General features: G+C 43.8%; 1 protein-coding gene across 1 annotated transcript in view; it reads right to left on the bottom strand.

The window, feature by feature from the left end:
- Positions 1-12,835, bottom strand: part of PCDH15 (protocadherin related 15) — a 217,673-nt gene that overhangs the window by 21,014 nt on the left and 183,824 nt on the right. Inside the window, exons 24-25 of the mRNA XM_029962595.1 lie at positions 10,887-10,975; positions 3,267-3,443 (exon numbers count right to left, since the gene is read on the bottom strand). Of these exons, the coding sequence (XP_029818455.1) occupies positions 3,267-3,443; positions 10,887-10,975 (266 nt within the window). The remainder of the gene's footprint in view (positions 1-3,266; positions 3,444-10,886; positions 10,976-12,835) is intronic.

Here is a 12,835-nt window from a genome sequence, read left to right as displayed (position 1 = left end):
CAAAAACCATTTCTCAATGGCAGTTAATTTCTTAAAATCGACTTCCCCTCTAAGTAATTTACTCAGGAACCCTCACAGCGTTGTTTGCCCCTTGATTTCTTCCACAAAAACGCTCGTGGTGCTTGAGAGAAAAAAATCCCTTTTCAAACCTAATGACGGTTCACGAGGCGTAAAGTGAGTCTAATCGGAGCCTCATTCTTCTGCTGCACACTAGATGTCACTGGTGCATGTCCCACGTCCTTTGAGCTGGCAAAAGCATCCCAGCAGGACGGCATTAAATCTCTGGATGATTTTAACCATCTCTCCATTAAAATTCCCTCAGCATTTTCTTGACAAACCCTGTTTTAACAGGTTGTAACTCAAGCGTGAGCGTTTACTCCGTGACGGAACCTGACACGCTGTGCAGGAGATTCAGGCAGGGTAAGCAGTTTATTTTTAATGGTGGACATTTTCCACTTAATATATGCAGGAGAAATTTGCTGGATTCAACTGGTTTTTATGCTCCAGTAAATCAAACCCTCTTTCCTTATAAAAAGACAGAAAAGGAGGCTGATCATTTCAGTTTGTAAAATTATCTCTAAGTAGCCTGAGTCTTTCAGGGGTTCGTGGTAGAGAGAGGAAATAGCAAAGCACAGTTACCACTCAGGCCCATTTTTTGGGTGTAATCACTTTGCAAACTGTGTTAAAATCCTAGCTGGCAGAACTCACGTGCTAACTCTGTGCTGTTGGTACAGTTCTCTCTTCTGGACACATCATGGAATTGCTGAACACTTGGAAAATAACTCAGGTAAATTTATATTCCTTATTGCCAATTCAATTTTTAAAACAGGAGTTTCTTTAGGACTTTCTCACCTTCTTCCCATCATCTCCAGTTTATTAAATGATCCTTTCTCCTACTGATCTCTTTGTCTGGTAGATCCAGAGCAGATTCCTGCCTGGCAGAAGGATGGCTGTGACTCGTGGCTTCCCACTGAGGGCACAACCACTGTGTCCTGGGAGTGTGGCAGGAAGAACACGGAGCCATCCCTGGAAAATCAAGCCTCCAGGAAAACACCTACAGGAGGGATTTCTTTGTAGATTTGGGTATGTCCCTGAGCTGGGGCAAATCTCTGGTGGTTCACCCACTTGCTGGGGAAAACTTGGTAACTCCAGCTGGCAAGCTCCAAAACTCTCCCTCCTTACTCCAGGGAGCTGACACCTCCTCACCTCTACCCTAAAGCCAGGAGAGCATTCCCTGGGATTTTGCTGATTTAAATATTTAAAAGCTTTTGAAGAGAGGGGAAAAAAAAAAAGAACCAAAAAGCTGAGTGTGCAGGCACATGGAGCATTTTAATGAGGTTCCTTCTCAGCTGACCCTTCACATTCGAAAATCAGATTTTTAACCTATCTTAGCTCTCTTCTGCTCTGGGTATTTCACTGGACACATGAATGTTCCTAAAAGACATTCCTATATTTTCAAAGGGTCCCAAAAGGAAGAGGGACATTTTTTTTTCCCTGACTGTGAAGAGAGTCTGCATCAGAAAAAGTTTTTATTTTTTCATGGAATTCAATAATGTCCTTTTGACCTCGAGCATTTCTAAAGGGATCCCACTTCAGCCACTCTGAACTGGCTGTGACTGGAATAAAACACACACCTCCAGGAATTTATAAAGGGTAAAAGTGGAAAAGCAATGATAAAGAGGGATCAGGAGATAATCTGGATGCAAGGCAGCAAGATCCTTTTTATTGAGACTCGTTTTGGGAGTGGGTTGGGCTGAAACAGGAGAACTGGAGAACTGCAAGCAGATTCACTGGCACTTTTCTTTGGAGATTAATGAAAATGGTTATCTATCTATCACAGATTTCTGCTGGCTTCCTGAATTTCCCCTTCCACTCTTGAATAAAACTGGGAATAAAAACACAAAGACACCATTCTGGGAAGGATCAGCAGTGGACACATGAACACAAGCTCCCAGAGCATCACTGAGACCTAAAGAGACTGTATGACCTAGTAGATACCCAAAACCAAATGCCAACAGGGTGGTTCTACTGCCACCCCTCTGAGTGGCTCTTTTAAAAAATATTTTAAAAATATTTTTATATAAAAATAGAAAATTTTATATAAAACCACAACATTTTTGTATCCTTAGTCCAAAAAGTGATGCTGGAAGACTGGAGAGGCTTCAGAGACAACTTGGAGTGATCAAAGCAACTTAAACACAGCCCAGAGTGCAGAGGTCAAGCAACTTCTCAAGAATAAAAATTTAGAGGACGACGTGATCATAAGCCTAGACCTTGGTGGGACACAGAAATTAAAAGCACCAGTTGGATACTTCAGTTATAATAAAACTCTGTGACTGAACCTACAGAAATTAAAATAAATTTAAAAAAAAAAGGGAAACAGACCTAATTTTTGTCAGGAAATTACACAAAGGTAATCGAGTGGCTTTCCTTGTGGAGCTGCTTTGCTGACAGACACTTTCCAACCAGAATGAATTTGAGGGGTTCCATGATCCTTATTACACTCGCTCAGACTGATCACAGGGATCTTTTCCAGCCTGTAAACTCTGAATACCTGCACAGCTTTAGTTCACCATAGTTCATCTGTACTCCACCAGGAGCTCGGGAGAACAAGGCCTTTTCCAACCACAGCCTGGCCCAGTTCTCACCAAGATAACAAACACAAAGGTGAAATAAGGAAAAAAAACCAAAAGAGAGTGGCTGCTGTAGAAGAAAAGCCTGATTTGCATCTTGAAGGGCCCGATCTCCTCTGTGTGGGTACTCCTGGGTCATGCCCCAATGTGCTTCAGGCATTGCAAATCACCTCTGTTCCTTCCCCTTCCCTTTCTTCTCTTCCTTCGGTTCCCACAAAAAACCCCAACCCCAGAACCCAGAAAGAAACAAAAAAGAAAAAGGCAGTTTTCCAAATGGAAAGGGAAGGTCCAGCACTGCAGCAGCAAAGCCCTTGCCTGGACATCACAGAGGAGTGTTGGTACCTAGGAAGGAAATTCCTTCGGAGGAACTGAAGCTGGGAGCTCCTGCACAGGGTGGCCCAAGTGTCTTGCAAGCTCTCATGGTGCAAATGTCTAAATCAGGGGATGATTTAGCTCAAGGCAATGCACTGAACTGGTAAAGTGATAAATCCCCAAGTTACGGAGGGTAAGGCCAGGCAGCAACTGCTTCCAGAGTTTCCCTACTCCTGTCATGCTGAACCACTTCCTAACAGACCCAACAGGCTTCCAAACAGGCCCCAGGGATAGAGGAGGAGCAAGGAATGAGACACTCACTTAAACAGTTCGTTCCTCATGATGGCCCTGTTGGTCTGCGGGTCGATGGCGTAGACCATGAGGTCGGACTTGGTGTAATCCTCTTCGGAGAAGCCGTCCCCGAACCTGCGCGCCCCGATGGACTCCACCACCACCGTCGCCCCGGGAATCTGGTCCTGGATGTAGCGCTCCAAAATCCTGCGGAGGAGACGGAGCCAGAGAGCTGCAGTGACTGGTTTGTGCTTCCCAAGGGCCAAATGAGACACACCAACAGCCAAAGCCCACGGGCCGAGGAGGACGGGGGGGACCTTCCGAGCGCTTTCTGAAAAGAATCTCTGCTCAGTAGAACCTCCTAAATGCTGAACTCCTGGGAACAGCTCAGCAGTGCTTGGAGAGGTCATCAGGAGTGGTGTCCTTAAGTCGAGCTCTCTGTATTTACGACCTCAGCTGAGTTTTAAATGGCTCATGGGAAACACCACCTATATTTCACACAAAGCCTCCCTGCCATCCTTTTATTAAGGTGTACTATTTCAGCACTTCCATTCCACCCCTACACAATAAATTTTCCCCCACAGAAACAACCACTCCAATGTCTTTCAACTGGATATTTCAGCTGTCCCTCCAACATTTCGGGTGCTGCAACACCTGCAAGTTTTACAGGCAGAAGAAAATTGGAATATCAGGCTGACATGGGAAAAAATGGAATAAAATAAACTGCAGCAGGAGTTCTACAAGCAGAGGGGAAAAAAAGGCCAACAGAACTCAGCAGCAGCTCTGCCCAAAATAACAATAACAACACCCAGACTTGCTAATGGTCTGGTGAGGTTTCCAAGCTGGGGCCAAGAAGGGTTCCCTCGAAGCCCTCAAAGACAGCTTTATAAACAAAGGCATAAAAAGCAAATATCATCAACACAGGACACATGGGCAAAAAGGTATGGAGACACAAGCCAGAGAATTTGGAAGTTTAAGTGCTCCATCTAAACTCCTGGGAGTTATAAATAAATACAGAATTTCCTAGACTAATTTATGTGATCGGAGTATCAAATCCAAAAGCAGCAGCTGAGCTGGGAGGCAAAAGCAAGGGAAGCATCAGGGTGTGGAGGAAGAGAGATCTCTCAAAAAAGGACACCAGTGACCTTAGGAAGTCACTTGTTTTACACAAAACCTTCTGCAGCTGCTGAGGTTACATTTTGCTGCTGTTTTCTTTCCTGACACAAGATTTCCAAAGCAACGCTGTCAAGGCAGCATCACCAGCTCCTAATTTTTCATCTCCCCTCTCTTTTTGGAAATTTAGCCTGCCTTTAAAACAGCAGCTTTTCTGAAAGATTTTGAAAAATCCAAGTCTGTCAGAGCCAGGTCTCAGCCTAGCAGTGAATATATACTGTTAGTGCAGAGAAAATAGAGATACAGATTGGCTGCCACGCTGCTGGTTGACTGGTGTCCTCTAAACAAGCACTCCTGTTGTTTGCAGATAGGGTAAACTCTACTTATCTCTGCTTCTGGAATGCTCTTCACTGGCAGCCAAGGTGATAACCTGTCACAGACACCTCGGGAACAATAATTTTCCCAGGTAAAACTTGACAGGACAAAGCTGGGATATGCAGATTATTGTAAAAAAAAAAAGCCCCAGCAAACATTGTGTGAATGGAAATGGCTGAAAGAACCTGAAGTCCTTAGAAGGGTGTTTTGCAAAAGGATTTAGAAAGGCCAAGTAGGTAAAGGATTTACCTCCCTAATTACCATACAAACATCTTCTCTTGCAGCAGGCAGGGGATGTTTTTCACAGAATCTCAGAATCATCCAGGTAGGAAAAGCCCTCCCAGCCCATGGAGTCCCCCCTGTGCCCGATGCCCACCTTGTCCCCCAGCCCAGAGCACTGAGTGCCACGGCCAGGCCTTCCTGGGACACCTCCAGGGATGGGCACTCCAAACCTCCCTGGGCAGCCCCTGACAAGGCCTGACCACCCTTTCCAGGGAGAAATTCCTCCTCCTGGCCAACCTGAGCCTCCCCTGGCACAGCTGGAGGCCGTTCCCTCTTGTCATGTTGTGTTTCCTTGCCCAGAACTGTTATTACAGCCCAGACAGAAACATTCCAAAAGGTTGGAAGGTTATAACGTGGGGTCACTTGGAGCAGAATTGGTAACAACACATTCCCTTTCCTCAGAAACTCCTGACATTCTGCTGGAATCCATTGCCTTTGAGAATCTCTTTGTCTAAAACATGATTAAAATTGAAGAACAAACAGCACACTCTGGACAAGGAATGGAGGGACAGGACAAGGGGGAATGGCTTCCCACTGCCAGAGGGCAGGGTTAGATGGGATATTGGGAAGGAATTGTTCCCTGTGAGGGTGGGGAGGCCCTGGCACAGGTTGCCCAGAGAAGCTGTGGCTGCCCCTGGATCCCTGGAAGTGTCCAAGGCCAGGTTGGACGGGGCTTGGAGCAACCTGGGCTAGTGGGAGGTGTCCCTGCCCATGGCAGGGGGTGGGAATGGGATGAGCTTTAAGGTCCCTTCCAACTCAAACCATTCTGGGATTTTGGGATACCACTTTCTGCCTATGGGAAAGAGGCACATTGCAGGCCTTGGCTTTAACTGACATTGCAAGAAACACCACCAAGTACAGGAGAATGACAGGAATATTCAATCTGAAACAGACAAATTGTATGTTTAGGTTAAAATAAGTAATAAAAATGCACTGAAGACTGAAAAGTAGCAATTAAAGAATTCACTTAAAAATAGAGCAGTTCCCTGTAGAGTTATTTGAAAAGTCATTCAGCTGAACTTGTGATGCTGAAAAATTCTTTAAGGTTTGAAAACTCTGCTGAAAGAGGCCACTTGCTTGTAGTTCTACTCAAAAGAACCAAGTTTTGAGGTGCCTACTTTTAAGTAACAACAGCATTGGCAGTTCTGCTGTACTGATCAGCAGAAGTTAAATTAAAAGTAGTCTATCACTTGTTAATGGTAACTATCATCCTCCCAACAGTGGTGTAGTGAGGGGTGGAACTAGCAAATGAACAGGGAACAAGCCCTTCCTGCTGCTCCAAGTCCCTTTTAGCTCCACAGACAAAATGTGACGAGCAAAACACCTCCCTGTGCATCTCCACTCCCACCACTCTCCCAGTGCCCAGCAGTGATACCAGGGAAATGAAGTGAAGGGCACATAGATTTGCACTGTCACTGAGGACATCACGTGCCCCAAAGCACCCTAAAAACTCTGAGACAGTTTTTTTCATCTTTAGATGCCGAAGAAAGGGAAAGGCAAAATAATCCAGGTACTTATTACAGGTATTACAGGTATTTTAGTTGGCTGAGCTGTCCCTTGGCTGGTGGCATTCTGCTTCATAATCCCAGAATGGTTTGGGTTGGAAGGAACCCTAAAGATCATCCTGTTCCACCCCCTGCCATGGGCAGGGACACCTTCCATTAGCCCAGGTTGCTCCAACCTGGCCTTGGACACTTCCAGGGATCCAGGGGCAGCCACAGCTTGTCTGGGCAACCTGTGCCAGTGCTTCAGCACCCTCACAGGGAAGGATTTCTTCCCAACATCCCATCTAAGTTGTTTAGTAATTTGACAGCCTCTTGTGTTTTTGGAGCACATAAAATAGTTTAAGAAATTCAAAAAAACCAACCCAAAAACGTCCTTCCTTTCAGGACTCAAATAACTGGTACCATAGACTTGGAGTCAGCAGTGTTGAAGACTCAAGATCCTGCATCACTTTTGGCTGAAATTTGACCTCCCAAACATAATTTAGTTAAATAGTATATGATAAATTCATGTTCCAAGTATTTGGAAATGCAAATTTGGCAACAATGTACAGATGAGAGCTCTGCCTGTCCACAGCAGCCCAGACTTTTCAAGTGGTTTCATTAACTCTTCAGTTTTACTCCACTTCAGCCAAATTCTGGCTGTGTGATTTTTGCAAGGTTAAGAACTGACAAGTAACCAGCTGGATTTTCAGCTGTACTTTCCCAAACAGACAAGGACCAGTTCCAGCCCCTCCTGTGCAGTTAGTGAGAGATTTGGGGGGGATGCACTTGAGCTCCCAAATGCCTTACTGCAGCACACAAAGAGCACAGGGCAGGCTCTGCACTTTCTGTGGCCCCTGGGGTTTATTTCCAGCCCAAGACCAGCCCTTCTTTATCAAACAGCCTTCACAAAGATTATTTCTAGTTTTCTAGAACACAGGAGGCCTGTGTCTGGCAGGAAGGAGCAGCACTGAGCCAATTTCCTCTGCATAAAATAACATCCACAATATTTAGAAAACAACCCAGAGCCAATGTCTTTATACCCACTTATCCTAATCCTATAAAAGCAGAGGATCATGAATTGTTAAGGTTGAAAAAGACCTTTAAGATTCAAGTCCAGCCATCAACCCAGCACCACCACGAGCCTATTGGATTGCACACTGCAAAGGAAATTTGCTTTCTAACACACTGCTAAAATTCCTTTCTTTCTCGTTGTGCCCATCCTGCACATCCCTGCCCTCCAAAAACCCCAAAAACCTGACTCAATAAAGGTGGCCTCCTGTTATTATCATTCTGATTCCAGCAGACAGAGGCTGAGGGCTGGAATGGGCTCTCTTAACACTGTACCAGGCTCCAGGACACACATTGTCCCCAAAAAGCCAAACACAGGCTGGATATGAAACAGGATGCAGCCACTTGGTGGCAAATGTCCCTCTAATGTATTTATTTTACGTAATTAAATCTATTTAATCTAATTAAATCAATTCTTTGATTATCTAATCTACTTCTTTCCTAATTTGGCAATTTAATTTACAATGAAACAATACAGTGCAAGGAAGTGACAGAGGAAAAAGGAAGGGGAGGTGGAACCAAGGGCCAGGAGCAAAATGACCCCAAAAATGTTCCTGTCAGAGAGTGCTGAGGTAAAAGGCAAAGCAGCTCTAGCAGTACCTGGGACTCAAGAGTGTCTCCTAAAGGGGAGGAAGCCAAGTGCTGGCTGTGGCCAATGCTGAAGGACAAGTTCACTGCCACCAGCCCAGCAGAGAAAAGGTCCAACCACCTGTAATTAGCCTTAATTCAGTAATTACAGGGCAAAAATCCTAAAGAATGGTACTTCTCCTATGGGAAAACTGAGGAGTCTGAGTGATTTATGCACCTCAGCTGCATCCAGCAGCTGAGACAAGCTAATTTTCTACTTCTTCATGGACTGTGGAGAAGAAAAAAACCACAACTGCAGGGAAACCATCCCCATTCAGAACCATTTCCCTGAAAAAGCCCCGTGTGTTCCAGCTCCTAAACATAAAATTTATTATCTCATATGCTGTGATTAGACATAAAATTATATGTGATGCACAATGTACATGTGATGTATATTAGGCCCTATAATTTATAGCAATATTTATTGCTGTAATATATAATATAATATCTCTTTTAAGTGCAACCATAGTTTCTCTGCATCAAAGCAGAGCTCCTATGAGGGATGATGGCAGTCAACTTTATATATGCAAACCATTAAGTCAGCAGCTTCAATGTTCATATTCCAAAATATGAACAGTAATATCTCCAAGGATCAGCACTTGATTTTACATTTGGATTTTCAGGGAAAAACCTTCCTGGTCACTTTTACACCATGTTAAAGGGTTCAGCCTGGATTTTCTTTAACTATGGAAATGCACTGTTCTTTTACAAGCATGGAGCTGTATGAGAAAAGCACGAGGAAGTGAAGGAAAAGGAAAAGCTTCCACATTTACAGAACACTCTGTCATCTTCCTCCCCCAAGTTTTCTGAAGGAGAGGAACACATATCAAATTTTCCACTAAGCCTCAGCCTAATTTCTCTGCCACCTCCTGCAGCAGCCAGGAATGGATTTACCTGCACAGCCACAACGGCAGCGGGTGAGGAAATGGCAAATGTGACACTGATGTTCAGTCCAGAGGATGTGAAAGGAAGATGTGCCCATTGCATCCCTCAAAAAGCTTCAACTCCTGAGCCAAATGGACAGTGAGGCTTTAAATCTTCTCTTCTCTGCTGTGCTTTCTTTATGGGGACCATTAACCCCCACACAGCCCTGGGCTGTGCTGAGTAAGCCTTTCCAGTGTGGAAAACACTGAATTATGTATCTCTTGATACCTCATAACCCCTGGTAAAAAACCTCCCCAGGCAGTTGTGGAGATCCTGCTATAATTTGTTCTATGAAGTGGTTTAAACCACTATTTATTTTATGGTGAAAAATCACTGTAATGTCAAAAATGACCCAACTACCCTCTCTTCCCTAACATTCCCCATCACCAAGTGCTGCAATTGGTGAATAAATGTTATATTTTCAGGGATTAATATTTACAAAATGAGAGGAGAAAGAGCTGAGTAACCTCTGTAGTGACTCATTCAGTTCACAGATCACAGAATGGTTTGGGCTTGGAAGGGATCTTAAAGACCACCTAGTTCCAACTCCCCTGCCACAGACAGGGACACCTTCCACTAGACCAGGTTAATGATACAGTCTTTTCATCTGTTAATGAATTACACATTCCAATTTTATGAATTAGTGCACTATTTGAAGTGGCCAAAGTACTTCAGTCTGAGAAGCCCTCCAAATAACTTGGTTTCCCTTTGCCCGTGGTTGTATCTTCTGTCCTTGAAAACTTATTCTTAGAAGAGGAATTCTTTAGTTGCACTTGCTTGCTCATGGTGTTTGTGAAGGTAAAGACTCCCCAAGCTGATTCTGAGAACTCAAAACCTGGCCATGATTTTTTTTTAGACTTTGTGCTCACTCAAAAACTCAGTTCCCTGTGAAATACAGAATCATGGAATCATTTAGGTCAGAAATGACCTCCTCACAGAGTCCAACTGTCACCCCAGAACCACGTTCACCACTAAACCATGTCCCCAAGTGCCACATCCACATGGTTTTCTGAGCAGTTCCAGGGATGGGACTGCCCTGGGCAGCCCCTTCCAAAGCTTAACCATCCTTTCTGTGAAGAAATGGTTCCTCCAATCCAACCTAAACCTTCCCTGGCACAGCCTGAGGCTGTTTCCTCTCATCCTGTCCCTTGTTACCTGAGAGAAGGTATATAATAACTCCTTTTAGGAAGTTATTCCTAGTTCTAGGAAATGGGATCCATGTGAATGAAGCCTATTGCCTGAACAACTTCATTAGTGCTTCTGATGTTAGAAAAGGGGAACATGTCCTAAATCTCCAGGAGCAAATCCACCAGTAATTTTTCCTACTCTTGGGAAGCTGTAAGCCATTCACTGCTTTTCCAATGAGGGATTGCATCATCAATCCCAAGGTATTTCAAATTCCATGGAGAATTAAAGGTACCACAACAGTCAGGATGGACCAGACCTGTGGAAATCTGAGAAGTGCCTCTCATTGCTGATTAAATGGACAGAAGAGTACAAAGATCATTTATAAACTATTTCCTACAGTATTTTCTATCCCACATTGTCTAATCCATGGTTTTAAGACCCCAAGCACACAAAATTGTCTTTGTCTCCCAAAAAGAAGCCAGAAGTGCAAGCCTGGCTCCTGGAAGCTGATGATGCTGTGGTGCCTGAGTGCAATTACTGGATCAAAGGGATTTTAGCTGCTTTCAAATACTTCAGCACTCCCTGCTGGATCTAATCCCAAACCCAGTGAACTGCCTGATATTTGTACAGGAAACAAATTAATTACCCTATGAGCTGATCTTTGTTTTGCTCCACGAGGGTGGGAGGAACGTTGGAGACGATGACCTGCATATCCAGCTGATTGACCACAGAGACCTGGAAAGAAAAGAGGGAAATTCAGTTGGCACTGCCACTCACAGCATCCTCCCCACACACCAAGAATGGAATCACCACTTCCCTGCCTCCACAGCCACACACAGATTCCTCCTTTTAATTCCAAAGGGGGGAGCTGGGAAATCTCTCTTTGCTTGGCAGGTAAAAGCCATAAACACCAGGTGAAGATTTAACCAGAAGCTCTGCGTCAGAATTAGAGATTCTTAAGGTGGGGACTGCAAAACCCGTTCTTCATAGTTTAGATTTCCCTCCCAGAATCACAGATCTCCCAGGGGCCATATCCAAAATTACTTATGAGCATTCTGACGACAGGAAAATCCTGCCCTGGAGCCATGCAATGTGCACCAAGGTAAATGGAAATACAAGATTAATTCAACTAAATCAATGATATTTTGTTAGAAAACCATGAAGGAAATTGTTTGCTTACTTTGAAGTTACCAGTGAAAGTTTTTATTTTAATCTCCAATTGCTTTAGCCTCTCCCTCTCTACAGCATAAAGCTGTTCATAACTGTGTATATTTTACAGTTGAGCTCTTTCCTTAAAAAAAAAAAAAGGCAAAATGCCTCTAACCCACTCAATACTCGTGTGCTTTGTTGAAATAAAATTAAATTCCAGTTTTCCACCAAAGCACAGACTGAGCTCAGAACAAATCTCTGGAATTGGCATTTTCTACTACAAAACCAAAGTCACTCCTGAGTTTCCCAACGTCACGCTGGACAGTCAGTGTGCAAAAGGGACACCACACAGCTCCTGAGCCATGTCCCCCTCCATCCTGGGAAGGATTCTGGAGGAAAATTTGGAAAAGTAGGCCAATGTGAAACCTGATAAATTTAAAAATCAAGAATTAAGTTGATTCTAAAAGAAATAAACAACGCCTGATTTTCAAAAGAGGAGCCCGAGCCCTGTAATCACTGCAGCAGAAAAGCCACAATACCCCTCCACATCAAACACTGATTCACCAGCTTTGAAGCTTAATTCAACTTTAAATATTTAAATGTTCTTGAAATGTCATCAGATGCCCCGATCTGGCTTCTGTGTAAGAAGAGCAGAATTATAATGAACTCCAAATAAAATTTAGACTAAAATCATGCAACGGAACTCTAACAGAATGATCAATTTAATAGAATTAATGACATGAGCCAATTCAAGCAACCACTGTGCTCCATATGCTGAGTGCTGCATAAAGGCAACACTGCAGACAAAGGCAATAGTTCTTTTCACATTCCAGGAATCACAATTATCACCACTTGTTCCTATACAAAAACATGGATAAACACATTCATGACAAGCTACAGGAAACCAAGGGTGTTGGACAAAAATCAAGCAAAATTGGAGGTTTCTAAAGGAAACTTGTTTATTATCCACATTTGTAAAGGCAGGGAAAGCATAAAATTGTTGATAAGCACTAGCCCATTAGCGATATCCCTTTGATCCCAAGATTCATTCATTAGGTAGTTCCCAAGTTTTAAATCAAGGCAGAGCCTACAAAGAGTCTGGATCATTATATGGCACCGAGGGATTCCTGGGAGTAGCTGATGCTGAGAGCTGAATGAGGAAGGGGCCTTGCAACTCCCCAAACCCCATTTGATTAAAGATGATATCCATGATATCCTATAAAGATAACTATGACATCATATCTTATGATAGTGAATATTCACTATCTACACTTAGTACCTTTAAGTGCTTCCTTGCAGCAAACTCATTTTAAAATGTAATTTCTTATTTCTTCCTGTTCTCTCACAGAGGCTCAAAGAGGGAAATGCCATCAGGTGGAACCAAACTGTCTCCCCGCAGATGTCTGACTCGAGCCATCAAGCCAGTTCCAGCCATCAGGAGCAGCC

This window comes from Manacus vitellinus, unplaced genomic scaffold, assembly GCF_001715985.3.
Source record: "Manacus vitellinus isolate BGI_N305 unplaced genomic scaffold, ASM171598v3 scaffold_48_pilon, whole genome shotgun sequence".
NCBI classification, from domain to species: Eukaryota; Metazoa; Chordata; class Aves; order Passeriformes; family Pipridae; genus Manacus; species Manacus vitellinus.
This window is presented reverse-complemented; position numbering and strand designations above follow the sequence as displayed.